This window comes from Oncorhynchus tshawytscha, linkage group LG13 (genome assembly GCF_018296145.1).
Source record: "Oncorhynchus tshawytscha isolate Ot180627B linkage group LG13, Otsh_v2.0, whole genome shotgun sequence".
NCBI lineage: Eukaryota > Metazoa > Chordata > Actinopteri > Salmoniformes > Salmonidae > Oncorhynchus > Oncorhynchus tshawytscha.
Window position 1 is genome coordinate 47496699 of NC_056441.1, and position 18672 is coordinate 47515370.

Sequence of the window (18672 nt, forward strand, 5' to 3'; positions counted from 1 at the left end):
CACACTACTACACTGTCTGAGTCAAGGACTAGATGCTTTCTGGTGAGTTTTGATTACAATACTGGGTGGGGTGAATATATTTTCTTTGACATATTATTTTTTGTTGACTAGTAAATAAAAAAATTCTAACTTGTTTACAATTTCTGCTAGTTCGTTTTTGCTACCATGTGGGTTTTAGCTTGCTTGAGCCTGCTAACTGAGTGTTAATTCACTTGTTTCCATATATGTTTCTGTCAGGAGAATTTAGTTCACGTGTTCATTAACCAATTCAATTAAACTACTCAGTCTGCTATATCAGGATTTGTAAGATACTGATAGAAATGAAGACAGACAGAGGCCAAGTCTACAATAGTACAATAGTTAAATGTTTATTCACGGGAACGGTACATTGGTCTATATACCTCACATTTCGTCATAAATGTCCCTCCTTCTCTCAGATACTATGGCAATATACACTGCTCAAAAAAAGGGAACACTAAAATAACACATCCTAGATCTGAATGAATGAAATATTCTTATTAAATACTTTTTTCTTTACATAGTTGAATGTGCTGACAACAAAATCACACAAAAATTATCAATGGAAATCAAATTTATCAACCCATGGAGGTCTGGATTTGGAGTCACACTCAAAATTAAAGTGGAAAACCACACTACAGGCTGATCCAACTTTGATGTAATGTCCTTAAAACAAGTCAAAATGAGGCTCAGTAGTGTGTGTGGCCTCCACGTGCCTGTATGACCTCCCTACAACGCCTGGGCATGCTCCTGATGAGGTGGCGGACGGTCTCCCGAGGGATCTCCTCCCAGACCTGGACTAAAGCATCCGCCAACTCCTGGACAGTCTGTGGTGCAATGTGGCGTTGGTGGATGGAGCGAGACATGATGTCCCAGATGTGCTCAATTGGATTCAGGTCTGGGGAACGGGCAGGCCAGTCCATAGCATCAATCTTCCTCTTGCAGGAACTGCTGACACACTCCAGCAGCCACATGAGGTCTAGCATTGTCTTGCATTAGGAGGAACCCAGGGCCATCCGAACCAGCATATGGTCTCACAAGGGGTCTGAGGATCTCATCTCGGTACCTAATGGCAGTCAGGCTACCTCTGGCGAGCACATGGAGGGCTGTGCGGCCCCCCCAAAGAAATGCCACCCCACACCATGACTGACCCACCGCCAAACCGGTCATGCTTGAGGATGTTGGAGGCAGCAGAACGTTCTCTGCGGCGTCTCCAGACTCTGTCACGTCTGTCACATGTGCTCAGTGTGAACCTGCTTTCATCTGTGAAGAGCACAGGGCGCCAGTGGCGAATTTGCCAATCTTGGTGTTCTCTGGCAAATGCCAAACATCCTGCACGGTGTTGGGCTGTAAGCACAACCCCCACCTGTGGATGTCGGGCCCTCATACCACCCCCATGGAGTCTGATTCTGACCGTTTGAGCAGACACATGCACATTTGTGGCCTGCTGGAGGTCATTTTGCAGGGGTCTGGCAGTGCTCCTCCTGCTCCTCCTTGCACAAAGGCGGAGGTAGCGGTCCTGCTGCTGGGTTGTTGCCCTTCTATGGCCTCCTCCACGTCTCCTGATGTACTGGCCTGTCTCCTGGTAGTGCCTCCGTGCTCTGGACACTACGCCGACAGACACAGCAAACCTTCTTGCCACAGCTCGCATTGATGTGCCATACTGGATGAGCTGAGCCACTTGTGTGGGTTGTTGACTCCATCTCATGCTACCACTAGAGTGAAAGCACCGCCAGCATTCAAAAGTGACCAAAACATCAGCCAGGAAGCATAGGAACTGAGAAGTGGTCTGTGGTCACCACCTGCAGAACCACTCCTTTATTGGGGGTGTCTTGCTAATTGCCTATAATTTCCACCTGTTGTCTATTCCATTTGCACAACAGCATGTGAAATGTATTGTCAATCAGTGTTGCTTCCTAAGTGGACAGTTTGATTTCACAGAAGTGTGATTGACTTGGAGTTACATTGTGTTGTTTAAGTGTTCCCTTTTATTTTTTTGAGCAGTGTAGTTCACAAGCCTTCTCACATTGTCTGCCACCTGTTAAACAACCTACTACAATCCCAAGGTCTCTCCCCTCCCTGGGTGGGGACAGAATGTCCTGTAAGGAACACAATATTCCAGCCGGTCTAACGATACAGTGGGGCAAAAAAGTATTTAGTCAGCCACCAATTGTGCAAGTTCTCCCACTTAAAAAGATGAGAGAGGCCTGTAATTTTCATCATAGGTACACTTCAACCTTGACAGACAAAATGAGAAAAAAAAATCCAGAAAATCACATTGTAGGATTTATTTGCAAATGATGGTGGAAAATAAGTATTTGGTCAATAACAAAAGTTTATCTCAATACTTTGTTATATACCCTTTGTTGGCAATGACAGACGTTTTCTGTAAGTCTTCACAAGGTTTTCACACACTGTTGCTGGTATTTTGGCCCATTCCTCCATGCAGATCTCCTCTAGAGCAGTGATGTTTTGGGGCTGTTGCTGGGCAACACGGACTTTCAACTCCCTCCAAAGATTTTCTATGGGGTTGGGATCTGGAGACTGGCTAGGCCACTCCAGGACCTTGAAATGCTTCTTACGAAGCCACTCCTTCATTGCCCGGGCGGTGTGTTTGGGATCATTGTCATGCTGAAAGACCCAGCCACGTTTCATCATCAATGCCCTTGCTGATGGAAGGAGGTTTTCACTCAAAATCTCACGATACATGGCCCCATTCATTCTTTCCTTTACACGGATCAGTCATCCTGGTCCCTTTGCAGAAAAACAGCCCCAAAGCATGATGTTTCCACCCCCATGCTTCACAGTAGGTATGGTGTTCTTTGGATGCAACTCAGCATTCTTTGTCCTCCAAACACGACGAGTTGAGTTTTTACCAAAAAGTTATATTTTGGTTTCATCTGACCATATGACATTCTCCCAATCTTCTTCTGGATCATCCAAATGCTCTCTAGCAAACTTCAGACGGGCCTGGACATGTACTGGCTTAAGCAGGGCGACACGTCTGGCACTGCAGGATTTGAATCCCTGGCGGCGTAGTGTGTTACTGATGGTAGGCTTTGTTACTTTGGTACCAGCTCTCTGCAGGTCATTCACTAGGTCCTCCCGTGTGGTTCTGGGATTTTTGCTCACCGTTCTTGTGATCATTTTGACCCCACGGGGTGAGATCTTGCGTGGAGCCCCAGATCGAGGGAGATTATCAGTGGTCTTGTATGTCTTCCATTTCCTAATAATTGCTCCCACAGTTGATTTCTTCAAACCAAGCTGCTTACCTATTGCAGATTCAGTCTTCCCAGCCTGGTGCAGGTCTACAATTTTGTTTCTGGTGTCCTTTGACAGCTCTTTGGTCTTGGCCATAGTGGAGTTTAGAGTGTGACTGTTTGAGGTTGTGGACAGGTGTATTTTATACTGATAACAAGTTCAAACAGGTGCCATTAATACAGGTAACGAGTGGAGGACAGAGGAGCCTCTTAAAGAAGATGTTACAGGTCTGTGAGAGCCAGAAATCTTGCTTGTTTGTAGGTGACCAAATACTTATTTTCCACCATAATTTGCAAATAAATTCATTAACAATCCTACAATGTGATTTTCTGGATATTTTTTCTCTCATTTTGTCTGTCATAGTTGAAGTGTACCTATGATGAAAATTACAGGACTCTCATATTTTTAAGTGGGAGAACTTGCACAATTGGTGGCTGACTAAATACTATTTTGCCCCACTGTAGCTCCATTCGTTTCTAACAAGGAACAGAAAGTCCTTCTAATTCTAATTCAGAAGTAAAACTACACCCATTATATTCAGTGTTATGATTATAATAAGATTCATACATTCATACAGTGACAGAATAGTATTCTGTTTAGTTATAGTTCTACATTAAATGTATACATAATTTAGTCATTATTCATAAAAATCCCATAACAGTTTCATTTTAAAACATTTATCTTACAAAGGAGTTGTTTAATCTAACTGCTAAACTATTTATCTGTACATGGAATTGTATAAATATATATATTTTTCTCATACTTTCTCATCTTTACAGGAAAATGCCACGGGCACTATCTGATTGATGTGTGGAGACATTTCACTGCAGCTAATGTAGAAGGAAAATATGTGTACATTTGCAAATACTGTGCCAAATCATATATGAAGAATGCAACAAAGATGCAGAATCATCTGGCCAAGTGCATAAAGTTCCCACAGTGCTCACAACAAGGAACCTCTGACAAAAGTCCCTCTACTTCTATTCAAGGTGAAAATTATGAATCAGATACCTTATCGATAGCAACAGCTCAATGTCCTCCTGGAATCAGAAGGTTTTTTGACTCAATGGAGGAACGAGAGAGAAATGCTGATGAATGTCTTGCTCGAGCTGTGTATGCAACTTGTTCACCTCTGATGCTCACAGGCAATGTGTATTGGAATGTTCCCCAGAATACACCCCTCCAACCAGACATGCTTTATCTACTCATTCACTGGATGCAGAGTTCAACAGAGTTCAAGTGAAGGTCAAGCAAATCATTGAGAAAACAGACTGTATTGCAATCATCTCTGATGGGTGGTCGAATGTAGGTGGGCAAGGAATAATTAACTACATCATCTCCACCCTTCAACCAGTATTCTACAAGACCACAGACACAAGGGACAGCAGACACACTGGTCTCAACATTGCAGATGAGCTGAAGGCAGTCATCAATGACCTTGAACCACAGAAGGTATTTGCACTGGTGATAGACAATTCTGGGAACATGAAGGTTGCTTGGTCTAAAGTAGAGGAGTACTACCCTCACATCACACCCATTGGCAGTGCTGCTCAGGCATTGAATCTGCTCCTCAAGGACATCATGGCACTGAAAATAATGGATACACTCTACAAGAGAGCCGTGGAAATGGTTAGGTATGTGAAGGGTCATCAAGTTATTGCAGCGATATACCTCACCAAGCAAAATGAGAAGAATAAGAGCACCACATTGAAGCTGCCCAGCAACAACCATGGGGGTGGTGTTGTCATCATGTTTGACAGTCTCCTGGGGGGGAAGGAGTCTTTCCAAGAAATGGCCATATCACAATCTGCTGATACAGACATCCCATCAAGAAGATCCTCCTGGATTATGTATTTTGGGGGAGTGGCCTGAAACTACTGAAACCTATAGCAGTAGCCATTGCTTGGATTGAGGGAGACAATGCCATCCTGTCTGATGTTCAGACTCTGCTTGCAGATGTAAGAGAAGAAATCCGTAATGCCCTGCCCACTGTTGGCCCAAGCAGAGGAAACTGTGGTTCTGAAATATATCAAAAAGCATGAAGACTTCTGCATGAAGCCCATACACGTCGCAGTGTACATGTTGGACCCCAAGTATGCTGGCAAGAGCATACTTACTGTCTGGTGCAGAGATCAACAAGGCCGATGGTGTCATCACTACCGTGTCTCGACACCTTGGCCTGGGTGAGGGCAAGGTTCTTGGCAGTCTGGCGAAGCACACTTCCAAGCAAGGGCTTTGTGATGGAGATGCAATATGGCAGTCGTGGCAACATATCTCATCGGCCACCTGGTGGAAGGGACTTTGTGGATCTGAGGCTCTTTCCACTGTTGCCTCCATCATCCTCCAAATCCCAACATCAGCCGCCTCAGAGCGCAACTGGTCACTGTTTGGGAACACACACACACACCAAAGCACGCAACAGGCTGACCAATACAAGGGTTGAAAAATTGGTGGCCATCCGGGCAAATGTCTGGCTTTTTGAGCCTGACAACGAGCCATCGTCAACAAGGTTGGAAAGTGACAGTGAAGATGAGACCTGAGTCTGATGTTCAAGAGGTGGACATTGAAGAGGTCCTGGGAGAAGACATGGAAGCCTGAGAGGAAGACAACCAAGCTTTAATTTCTAGACTCCATTTTACAGACGTATGTTGAAAATGTTTTTGGGGGATGCGATGGATCATTGGGGATCATTCAATATTCCCTTTCTTTTGTTGTTCAGTGAAATCATCCCATATGAAGAGTCAACTCATTTAATTAAAGTTCAATTCGTAACTAAATCGTTTTTTTTTTTCCTATTGGAAGGATTTAATCATTTGCAATTATTAATAAGCTAAAAGGTTTATGTTTCTGTCCCAAATGATATGGTAAATATATCCAATGAAAAAAAACATCTACATTTAAATGGTATTAATAATAATTTGCATATATTTCTGTTAATTCCCATATATTCCTGTTAAGGAGAAGTTATATCTTTAATTCTGTGAATAACAGTTGTATCTTTTATCAATGCTTATTATGAGTATTTCTGTAAATTGATGTGGATCTCTGCAAAATCACCGGATGTTTTGGAAGCAAAACAGAACTGAACATAATGCGCCAATGTAAACTGAGATTTTTGGATATAAATATGCACTTTATCGAACACAACATACATGTATTGTGTAACATGATGTCCTATGAGTGTCATCTGGTGAAGATCATCAAAGGTTAGTGATTTAATTTTATCTATATTTCTGCTTTTTGTGACTCCTCTCTTTGGCTGGAAAAATAGCTGTGTGTGTTTTTGTGACTTGGCTCTGACCTAACATAATCATATGTTGTGCTTTCACTGTAAAGCCTTTTTGAAATCGGACACGATGGGTAGATTAACAAGAAGTTTCTTTCATTTGGTGTATTGCACTTGTTAATTAATGAATTTCGCGTGCTGCCTTTTCAGCGGAATGTTGTCGAGGGGTGCCGCAAGAAGTTTTAATTCCCATATATTCCTGATAATTTCCACAGAAAGTTTCCACCTCTGAATATTGCCCAAAATTTGCAACCCTAGTTTGAACTACTGGCGCACAGCTCAGATACCCATGCATACCCCATAAGACATGCTACAAGAGGTCTCTTCACAGTCCCCAAGTCCAGAACAGACTATGGGAGGTGCACAGTACTACATAGAGCCATGACTACATGGAACTCTAATCCACATCAAGTAACTGACGCAAGCAGTAAAAAAACAAACAATAAAAATATGGAAGAGCGGTGACTGAAGCAACACAAACAGACATACACACACACACACACACAATAACATATGCATTATACACACACGTACACATGGATTTTGTACTGTAGATACAGTTGAAGTCGGAAGTTTACGGTGACAGTTTACGGTGACATACACCGTAGCCAAATATATTTAAACTCAGTTTTTCACAATTCCTGACATTTAGTCCTAGTAAAAATCCCTGTCTTGGGTCAGTTAGGATCACCACTTTATTTTAAGAATGTGAAATGTCAGAATAATAGTAGAGAATGATTTATTTCAGCTTTTATTTCTTTCATCACATTCCCAGTGAATCAGAAGCTTACATACACTCAATTAGTATTTGGTAGCATTGCCTTTAAATTGTTTAACTTGGGTCAAACGTTTTGGGTAGCCTTCCACAACCTTCCCACAATAAGTTGGGTGAATGTTGGCCCATTCCTCCTGACAGAGCTGGTGTAACTGAGTCAGGTTAGTTGGCCTCCTTGCTCGCGCACGCTTTTTCAGTTCTGCCCACAAATGTTCTATGGGATTGAGGTCAGGGCTTTGTGATGGCCACTCCAATACCTTGACTTTGTTGTTCTTAAGCCATTTTGCCACAACTTTGGAAGTATGCTTGGGGTCATTGTCCATTTGGAAGACCAATTTGCAACCAAGCTTTGACTTCCTGACTGATGTCTTGAGATGTTGCTTCAATATATCCACATAATTTTCCTGTCTCAGGATGCCATCTATTTTGTGAAGTGTACCAGTCCCTCCTGCAGCAAAGCACCCCACAACATGATGCTGCCACCCCCGTGCTTCACGGTTGGGATGGTGTTCTTCGGCTCGCAAGACACCCCCTTTTCCCCCAAACATAACGATGGTCATTATGGCCAAACAGTTCTATTTTTGTTTCATCAGACCAAAGGACATTTCTCCAAAAAGTATGATCTTTGTCCCCATGTGCAGTTGCAAACCATAGTCTGTTTTTTTTATGGCGGTTTTGGAGCAGAGGCTTCTTCCTTGCTGAGTGGCCTTTCAGGTTATGTCAATATAGGACTCGTTTTACTGTGGATATAGATACTTTTGTACCTGTTTCCTCCAGCTTCTTCACAATGTCCTTTGCTGGTGTTCTGGGATTGATTTGTACTTTTCGCACCAAAGTACGTGCATCTCTAGGAGACAGAACGCATCTTCTTCCTGAGCGGTATGACGGCTGCGTGGTCCCATGGTGTTTATACTTGTGTACTATTGTTTGTACAGATGAACGTGGATCCTTCAGGCGTTTGAAAATTTATCCCAAGGGTGAACCAGACTTGTGGAGGTCTACAATTGTTTTCTGAGGTCTTGGCTGATTTATTTTGATTTTCCCACGATGTCAATCAGAGGCACTGAGTTTGAAGGTAGGCCTTGAAATACATCCACAGGTACACCTCCAATTGACTCAAAGGATGTCAATTAGCCTATCAGAAGCTTCTAAAGCCAGGACATAATTTTCTGGAATTTTCCAAGCTGTTTAACTCCACCGTCAACTTAGTGTATGTAAACTTCTGACCCACTGGAATTGTGATACAATGAATTATAAGTGAAATAATCTGTCTGTAAACGATTGTTGGAAAAATTGGTTGTGTCATGCACATAGATGTCCTAACCGACTTGCCAAAACTATAGTTTGTTAACAAGACATTTGTGGAGTGGTTGAAAAACAAGTTTTAATGACTCCAACCTAAGTGTATGTAAACCTCCGACTTCAACTGTATGTGGTAGTGATGGAGTAGGGGCCTGTGGGCCCACAGTGTTGTGAAATCTGTGAATGTATTGTAATGTTTTTGTATAAACTGTATATATAACTGTAAATTGTATAAACTGCCTTATTTTGCAGCTAATGGGGATCCTTAATAAATACAACTACAAATAGTACATTTAGCTAACATAGTTATTAATCCAGAGATTCTTACCTTTGAATCGATTCGGCAGTCTCGTCCAGATCGTGGCATTTCTAGTTCTTTATGATAGCCACATTAGCAGCTAATTACTATTTCATTTCTGGGGGGTAAATACAGGTTAATATATTGATAAGTCGGCTTGTCCTAGAGAGATTTAAATGGTTATCAAAACGTCCCGCCAGAGTAAGCCTTCACTAAACCCTTATTTTATGTGTTTCTAATATCTCCAGTGAGAGAAATGAATGGTGGAATAACTATTGGAATAACAACTATTTCCCTGTTTGACCACTGTTTTTATGGGTATTATGACTCATACTGTGGTACTGTATTGAGACATGGATTATGTATGTGTGCCATTCACAGGGTGAATGGGCAAGACAAAAGATTTTGGTGCCTTTGAACGGGCTATTGTAGTAAGTGCCAGGCGCACCGGTTTGTCAAGAACTGCAACGCTGCTGGGTTTTTCACGCTCAACAGTTTCCTGTATGTGTCAAGAGTGGACCACCGTCCAACTTGACGCAACTGTGGGAAGCATTAAAGTCAACATGGGCCAGAATCCCTGCTTTCGACACCTTGTAGAGTCCATGCTACGACGAATTGAGTCTGTTCTGTGGGCAAAAGGGGGGTGCAACTCAATATTAGGAATCTATTCCTAGTGTATTTATTCTATCACAGAACACAATGCTCTAACTTGTATAATGTAATATTTTACCTCGTTATTGGACAGAAAAAAGTTGAATGGCAGCAGGGTGGGTTGGGATTTGGTTATAAGTATGGCCTTTTTTTTTCTGGCTCCAGGTCATGTGGTCAGTAAAAAACTCCTGGCCCTCATTCCAACTGTTGCTGCTATTTCCCTCTCCAGGGTAGGAACATTGTGGTATTCTACGGCTCTCAGACAGGCACGGGCGAGGAGTTTGCCAACCGGCTGTCCAAAGACGCGCAGCGCTACGGTATGAAGGGTATGGCGGCCGACCCCGAGGAATACGACATGGTAACTAACGATATTTCTATATCAGGGAATATATAGTTCAAAGGAACGATTTTAGGGCGTTGAAATTCGGTACCCAGTTTCCTGGCTCGTTTGAGAATTTTACAACAATTGTATTTTCACAAGACCTGATAATAACTGCTTTAGGGTGCGATTTTTTTTGCATTCTACCTGACGTTAGCAAGCTAGCTTGTTTACAACGGGCAAAAAGTACCATGCGACTCGTGTTGCCGCATCACAATAACCTGGTACTCTGGTCCTGGGTCTTGGACCCGCAACTCACACTGGTCCAGGATTCGCTTCAGTCATGGTTTGTTTGCTTTTCACACAGGCTTTATAGCACAGATCAGTATCTTGAGCCAAGGACCTGTTCTGAAAATTGAAAAGCTACTAGTGCCCTGAATGGCATACAGCATGTGTAATAGCAAATCTCTATAATGTCCTGGCATCTTTTAATTCAAAGTGTGAGCTGTCCCGTCTGGCTGAGATTGACAACTCCCTGGCCATCTTCTGCATGGCCACGTACGGAGAGGGAGACCCCACGGACAATGCCCAGGACTTCTATGACTGGCTGCAGGAGAGTGACGGGGAACTGAATGGAGTCAACTACACCGTGAGTATCTCTTTGTCTCTCTCGCTCTCTTTCTCCTCCCTGTCATTCATAATCAGGGACAGAGTTTGTCCTAGAAAAACGTATATTGGCTCCATTCACATACATTTGCCATGTGTTCACTTTCAAATGTGTGTTTCACATCAATGAACTTTAGTGTGAGACCGAGATGAGTAAATGACAACATGCAAAAAATAGGCTTTATGTGTATGGTTGAATTCTGGCTTCGGCCATAGCTGACATGCGTGCCATCCTGGCTGGTTGGGCGTTGTCGGGGTCGATCCAACGGTCCTGCCCTCAATGGGGTGAAGTATTTAACTTCTGACTTAAGTGAATCTGGCCAGGCACTCTGAAAGGTCACTTGGGCCCCTTTCGCTCCCTGCCATTGTCTTTCTGTCCTAGGCTAGAAAGACAGCATTAATTACACTGAGTGGAAGATGATAAACTTTCACAATGTATGAGCTGCGGGAGCTTGCATTCAGTGTGTGTGCATGTCTCTGTGTGTCTTGTGTTTTAAATATTGTGTATATAGGATACTATCTTAGATACTATAGATACTATCTATATATTGAATATGTTGAACTGATGTTGACATGATGTTGACTCTTCCCGCAGGTGTTTGCGTTGGGTAACAAGACATATGAACACTACAATGCCATGGGTGTGTATGTGGACAAGAGGCTGGAGGAGCTGGGAGCCAAGAGGGTCTTCGACCTGGGCATGGGAGACGACGACGGCAAGTGAGTGAGGCTGCGTTGGAGGGGTGCGTCCCAATATCTCCTTTATCCTGAAGAGTGTTTACTACTTCCCACAAATCTAAAGGCATTGAATTAGTGGAGGCATGGGCTAATGGAAGCTTCCACCATATTTCTTATACCAGCAATTTCCTTTCAAATCAGTGAAGGGAAGTGAATGAGTGCACACTTTGTGAGGAAGAAGAAATAATTGGTACATAACCTTGGATCACTCCCAAATCAAAGTGTGACCGATGTTTTCAGACCCCTGATGTCGGGATCAAAATAAGAGGGTGTTTTCTGCTTCTTTTCATTGTTCAGCCTGGAGGAGGACTTTGTGACATGGAGGGAGCAGTTCTGGCCAGCCATGTGTGAGCACTTTGGAGTGGAGGCTTCAGGAGAGGACTCCAGGTACTTAGCCCAATTTATTGTCTTTTTCACATGAAGAATTTCCCTCCACAATTCACATACACAAAGAGTATGGAAGGAGTGATTTGCAGATTAACTGTAGGCCCTCTCGCTCTACATTAGCATTCGTCAGTACGAGCTCAAGGAGCACAATGACATCAACATGAACAAGGTCTACACAGGAGAGTTTGGGTGTCTGAAGAGCTTTGAGACCCAGAAACCGTGAGTTATTTTACCCCATCATCTTCATTTGTCATTACAATATCTGCTACAGAGTTTAATTCATGTTTTATAGATCTCACTCAAAACAAGTATTACTGCCCCCTTGTGGAGCTAAAGGGTATTTCTTTGTTGGAATGCTGAAGTGCAACACTGCTTCATCCATCTATGTTCGCCTCTATGATTTACCTTATGTTGTCTCTGCATGCTGATGTGCACAGTTCACTGGTTTGAAATTCTATTGATCCTTTTCCCCCAGGCCTTTTGATGCAAAAAACCCCTTCCTGGCTCCAGTCATTGTTAACCGCAAGCTCAACAAAGCAGGCAACAGGCATCTCATGCACCTTGAAGTTGACATTACAGGCTCCAAGATTAGGTAAGAGAGAGAGAGAGACGTAACTTTGTCTCTGTATAGTTACCAATCTATCTCTACCTCCCAGACAATATTTCCTTAAAAGGAATAGGCTACACTTCTTGGATGAAATTATGCCTTTTCACATAGTGGCAAGATTACTTGAAAAAACCCTTTGTCATTCTGTCTTTGTAGATATGAGTCGGGAGACCACGTTGCCGTATATCCCACCAATGACACAGCAATCGTGAACAAGCTGGGACAGATCCTTGGCGTGGACCTTGATACGGTTATTTCTCTCAATAACCTTGATGGTACGGCACTGACCTGACGCAACACCTTGACTCAGTCCTCCGAATATCTCTCAATGTCTTTTGAAGATCCTTAAACACACACATTCTGTTTGGACATCTCTTGAAATGTTACTCTCACTGTATTGACTTTTTTTGAAGCAGAAGAAAGTTTTGTGTATTCACCAACTGTCTTATTACTCTTAAGTCTTAGGTTAGGCTTGCCTTACCCAGATTAAGCCTAGTCCTGGACTAAAAATAAAAAGCTTAATTGAGATGACTTTTTAGTTCAAGATTAGGCTTAATCTATGTCTGGGAAACTGTCCCTTAATGTATAACCAATGTTAATGTGATGTTATCTGATGCCGTTTATCAGAGGAGTCCAATAAGAAGCACCCATTCCCTTGCCCCACCACCTACCGTACGGCTCTGACCCACTACCTGGACATCATCCATCCGCCTCGCACCAACGTCCTGTACGAGCTGGCCCAGTACGCCACCGACCCCAAGGACCAGGAGAACATGCGCAAGATGGCCTCGTCTGCTCCCGAGGGCAAGGTGTGTGGCTCTGAGACCGTGTTAACTTTACTCCTATTTGAATCAAAGTAGTCAAGATTACCTCCACATACCGAAGATGGGTTATTGGTAGTGGGAAAGTATGCTTAAGCGTCAGAGTTGGGGTCAATTCAATGTCAATTCAGGAAGCAAACTTGAGAAAGCATTGAGAAAAATTGGAATAAGAATTTAAATGTACTTCCTGACTGAATTTAAATGAAATTGACCCCAACCTTGATAAGCCTATAACACCATGTGAAAGGTTTCCGCTAAACAAAGATCTAGGATAATTTTAACTCCAACCTTAACCAATTTTGGAGGATGGTAAATATATCCGACCCTCGTGTATCTCAGATTCCTGACTACAGATCAGTGGTAAGGGCAACTTCTACCTACTCCATGTTATCCCAGCTGAGTGTTGTTGTTGTTGTGGTCTCCACTAGGCTCTGTACCAGAGTTTTGTGCTGGAAGACAACAGGAACATCCTGGCCATCCTGGAGGATCTGCCATCCTTGCGGCCTCCCATTGACCACTTGTGTGAGCTCATGCCCCGCCTGCAGGCCCGCTACTACTCCATTGCCTCCTCCTCCAAAGTGAGCCTATATACAGGAGTGTATCCATGCATTGTAGCAAAACGTTTTGCAACAGAAAAAAACTAAACAGGCATTTCTTTCGTATGATTTCTAGTGAATATACCCCAGTACATCACCCCTAATGACCCCACACCCTAGCTCCTCCTATGTCAATACAGTTATTTTTCATGTTACATTTACAATAGTTATTTAGCGGATGCTGTCTTCCACTAGGAAGTATATTCAGATAATGTCAAATGACCAAGTTTTATTAAAGGCCCACTGCAGTCAAAAAATGTATCATCCTGTGTTTTATATATATATTTCCACACTGAGGTTGGAATAATACTTTGAAAGTGGGAAAATTTATGATAATTCCCTTTTAGTGTAAGAGCTGTTTGAAAAGAGAGCCTGAAATTTCGGCCTGTTTTGTGGAAGGGAGTTTTGACCTTCCATGGTGACATCACCATGCGGTAAGTTCGTTAATAGCCCAATAAATTCCAAACCTCTCTGCCAATAACAGCACATTTTTCCCCCTCCCCACTCAAACCACTTCCAGACAGTCCTAGCAAAATTCTTGTTTGACATATTGGTATTTTCTAAGAAGCTATTTTTTATTTATTTTAATTGAGAACAGCTGCATTGGACCTTTCAAGCGTCCATTGTAGGTCAATAGTGTGTTCTAAAAACAGTGGTTAATGATGCCTTCTCTTTCTAGGTCCACCCCAATAGCATCCACATCTGTGCTGTGCTGGTGGAGTACACGACTAAAACGGGGCGCCTCACCAAGGGAGTGGCCACCACTTGGCTGAAGAACAAACTGGTTGCGGACAACGGGCACAAGTCCACAGTCCCCATGTACATCCGCAAGTCTCAGTTCCGCCTGCCCTTCAAGGCCAGCAACCCAGTCATCATGGTCGGTCCTGGGACCGGCATCGCTCCCTTCATGGGCTTCATCCAGGAGCGAGGGTGGCTCAAAGAGCAAGGTACATGGTAGACACCGTAATAGAAGCATGGAAATGTTTGTGTAAGTGTCGATTTCCTGATTGTTTTGTTATGCTGCATAGTCTTTCTTTAGGAGTTGTCATGTTCTGTGTGACATTGACTAAAATAAAGCACCTTAACTGTCTTGTATGGATACAAGTAAGCCAATTGGTCTGCTTTTTCCTGTAGGCAAGGAGGTGGGGGAGACGGTCTTGTACTTTGGCTGCAGGCACAAGAACGAAGACTATCTGTACCAGGAGGATTTGGAGGAGGCTGAAAAGACGGGTGTCATCACGAAGCTCAATGTCGCTTTCTCTCGGGACCAAGAGCAAAAGGTATACTTGTTTTATTAGTTATTCATTAGTTATTTAAAAAAACATTTATTTAAAATGGTGAACAATACTTTTCTGGTAGCTAGAATATGACATGTTTATTGACTAGATAGTCATAGACCACCATACAGCCATATTGTTTTCTGAGCCTACACACCCTGCAGTTGGGACACCAAGACAAAATTGTACTCATATTTCCATAGCGTTCTTGAGTGTTGCCGATCATGGTTGTTGGTAGTATAGACCTTTTATCTATACCTGTCTGATTCTGTACCATTAGATGTACTATTAGTGGGGACGGTCAACACATACTCCATACAGTCCTAGGCTATCCCTCAGAGGATACCTGAGAGATTGAGTTTGTGCTGCCTCATCTCATAAGGAAAGAGGAACACGTTTCTTTGCAAGATCAGTTTTTTGTTTGAAGGAGACTGGAAGCTCAAGAGGATGACAGATCTCTCTTTCCTCTCACCGTCTCTCCAGGTGTACGTGCAGCATCTCCTGAGGACCAACAAGGAGGACCTGTGGAGGCAGATCCACACAGACAACGCACACATATACATCTGCGGGTAAGGAAGGATCTTCTCCAGTAACATTTGCCCCTTGGCAATAAAGTTGATTGAAATTGAGTTGACATATTTCTTGAAAGCACTTCTGAATTCACAAAATCCTCAAACAAGGGTTAAAAGACAAATGTCTTATAGAGAAATGCTCCTGTTTTTAGGGATGCGCGGAACATGGCCAGGGATGTGCAGACAGCTTTCTATGAGATAGCAGAGGAGCTGGGCGGCATGACACGCACTCAGGCCACCGACTACATCAAGAAACTGATGACCAAGGGACGTTACTCGCAGGACGTCTGGAGCTAAAACCCCTAGGATGCAACCACATCCTATGTTTGTTTGTTTTTAAACTTGCATTGTTATTTGTGCCAGTAATGGTTATAATGGGTCACCAACCCTGGTACTGGAGAGCTTCCGGGTGTGCCGCCTTTTGTTTCCGCCAAGCACTAAAATGTCTGATTCTATTGATTGGCTTATCATCATGACCTTGATTAGTTCAGATGGGTGTGTTTGTGCCGTGCTGGAATAAAAGCCTACACACCATGTAGCTCTCTGGGACCAGGATTTGTGACCACTGGGGAAGGATATCGCTGCCGTCATCTCTGGTTGTTTTATTTCCATGGAGCAACACAAGCACTCTTGCACCACAATAATGGTTGGTTATCCTCCATTCTGATTGGACATTTTATGTCAGTCGGCCATCAGTTTGGCAGTGTCAAATGTAGTATCACATTTGTCGACATCGTGAGTGAGATAATATATTATAGCTGTACATAATTGTACGGTGCAAAGTGGGGGGGTGGGGCTTATATACAAAACTCATACAGTGCAAGTCTGTTCTTTAGGAAGTTGACCTACCTAATCTGGGTATTAAAAGTGTATTCAGAATACATTATAAATATTTTTGATTTGTGAAATAAAAAGTGAGATCTTTTTGTCTCCGAAATCAGTAACTGAAAATATTAGTGTTTGTTTACCTTTTGCATTTGGATAAGGGATATATAGCCTTTTATGCAATGAGGATGTTACTGTACATTTCTAATCAATCACAGTAACCTTTAGCAAGGCATGAAAAAAGTATCATGTTGTAAATAAGTAGTCAATCCCTCTATTGAGGAGAAATTATTATCTTTTATTTTCCACAAGACTGCCTTTGTTAAATATAAATATCAATGAAAATTATTTTTAGGCTCCCTGTAGAATTTGTATACATGATGCAAAAATAAATTACCAATTTTTTTCATTTTACCTTTATTTAACCAGGTAGGCCGGTTCTCATTTACAACTGCCACCTGGCCAAGATAAAGCAAAGCAGTGCGACAAAAACAACACAGTTACACATAAACGTACAGTCAATAACACAATAGAAAAATCTATGTACCGTGTGTGCAAATGTAGAAGAGTAAGGACGTAAGGCAATAAATAGGCCATAGAGGTGAAATAATTACAAGTACAATTTATCACTAACACTGGAGTGATTGATGTGCAAGTAGAGATACAAAATAGCAAGAGGGTAAGTAATAATATGGGGATGAGGTAGTTGGGTGTGCTATTTACAGATTGGCTGTGTGCAGGTACAGTGATCAGTAAGCTGCTCTGACAGCTGATGTATAAAGTTGGAGAGGGAGATCAGCTTCAGTGATTTTTGCAATTCGTTCCAGTCATTGGCATTAGAGAACTGGAAGGAAAGGCGGCCAAAGGAAGTGTTGGCTTTGGGGATGACCAGTGAAATATACCTGTTGGAACGCGTTCTAGGGGTGGGTGCTGCTATGGTGACCAGTAAGCTGAGATAAGGTGGGGCTTTACAAAGACTTATAGATGACCTGGAGCCAGTGGGTTTGGCGACGAATATGTAGTGGCCAGCCAACGAGAGCGTACCAGTCGCAGTGATGGGTAGTATATGGGGCTTTGGTGACAAAACAAATGGCAATGCAAATGGTTGACATAGAAAAAACTAGTAAGCCTGAAAGGGGGGGATGAGTAAATAATATGCATATCTCTACTTAAATACTCGGCATTATCCAGTTTACGATGTAACAAAAACTGAACACGTAGTAGCAAGCATTCAAATATACATGTTTTTTTTTATCATGCAAACCTAGCACTGTGCCCTGAGAATGTAGATTTCTACAGCTAGTTGGCTTTGAGTGTCAACTTTGTTTCTTATTCTTTGTACACTAATCAGTGTAAGTACTGGATGATATATCACACTTATGTATGGGTGTTAAATGTGATGGATGCTGCTCAAACTTGTCGAGATTTATTTTCTACCACCTCTTTTCAATTGTCTCCCATTTAAATTTGGCATCCTTTGTTCACTTCACTGACATTTTTCAAAAATATTGGAGAGAAAACATGTTCTGTGAAGAGATTAATTCCATTCCTGTTACTTTTTTTGTCCACATTCCATTTTATAAAGTAATACGTGTCTCAACTGAATGAATGTAACTTGGCATGTCTTTTTAAAATGAATAAAAAATATTGAATAAATAGTCAAGTTTGTTCATGTCCTGTTAATCTGATAAAATTTTTGAAAATGAAATTGTATTGCTATTTTCAATTATTAAATGGAAGGATGGATGGATGCAAGAAGACCAGATGGATTAAAGTATGTTTGATGGATGGAGGCCCTACGTGGCTGCTGTCTACCCTTTACCAGAGATGAACAGGCATAATAACTGGTCACAACTAGTATCAATTTAAGTATATTACACACACAAAAGGTCAACAAGGGGGTATACTACAAAGCAGGATCAATCAGCTAACTTTGATAACCAGAAATATATAGAGATTTTGTTTCTTTAAAGGGGACGTTTTTACATGTGGCTTTATTGTTACTCTTTCTGTGTTTGTAGTTGATCTCCCAAACAGTTTTTTATATTTTGTTTTGTCATCACTTCCCATAGACTACAATGCATTATAAGCATGTTATAAAACACTCCAAATCAACTCATATTACATCAGAAATCATTCTGGATGTCTCTGCACAATTTTTTGGAAAGAATGTTCTACTGTCCATATTTTGATTGTAAAGAGCATCATTCAAACATGGATGTGTGGCACAGTGGAAAAAATAAATAATTGAGTGCAGAGACATGAGATTTGGA

General features: G+C 42.1%; 1 protein-coding gene across 6 annotated transcripts in view; it reads left to right on the plus strand.

The window, feature by feature from the left end:
* LOC112265042 (NADPH--cytochrome P450 reductase) overlaps nt 1-18062 on the plus strand; it is a 44234-nt gene extending 26172 nt beyond the window's left edge. For all 6 annotated transcript variants that reach the window (XM_024442040.2, XM_024442043.2, XM_042295802.1 and 3 more), the window contains 13 exons: nt 9821-9949; nt 10410-10559; nt 11172-11296; nt 11612-11701; nt 11822-11920; nt 12177-12293; nt 12465-12583; nt 12936-13117; nt 13558-13707; nt 14405-14672; nt 14860-15005; nt 15486-15571; nt 15727-18062. In XM_024442040.2, coding sequence (XP_024297808.1) covers nt 9821-9949; nt 10410-10559; nt 11172-11296; nt 11612-11701; nt 11822-11920; nt 12177-12293; nt 12465-12583; nt 12936-13117; nt 13558-13707; nt 14405-14672; nt 14860-15005; nt 15486-15571; nt 15727-15871 — 1806 coding nt within the window. In that variant the 3' untranslated portion in view covers nt 15872-18062. The remainder of the gene's footprint in view (nt 1-9820; nt 9950-10409; nt 10560-11171; nt 11297-11611; nt 11702-11821; nt 11921-12176; nt 12294-12464; nt 12584-12935; nt 13118-13557; nt 13708-14404; nt 14673-14859; nt 15006-15485; nt 15572-15726) is intronic.
* Nucleotides 18063-18672: the final 610 nt, after the last annotated feature.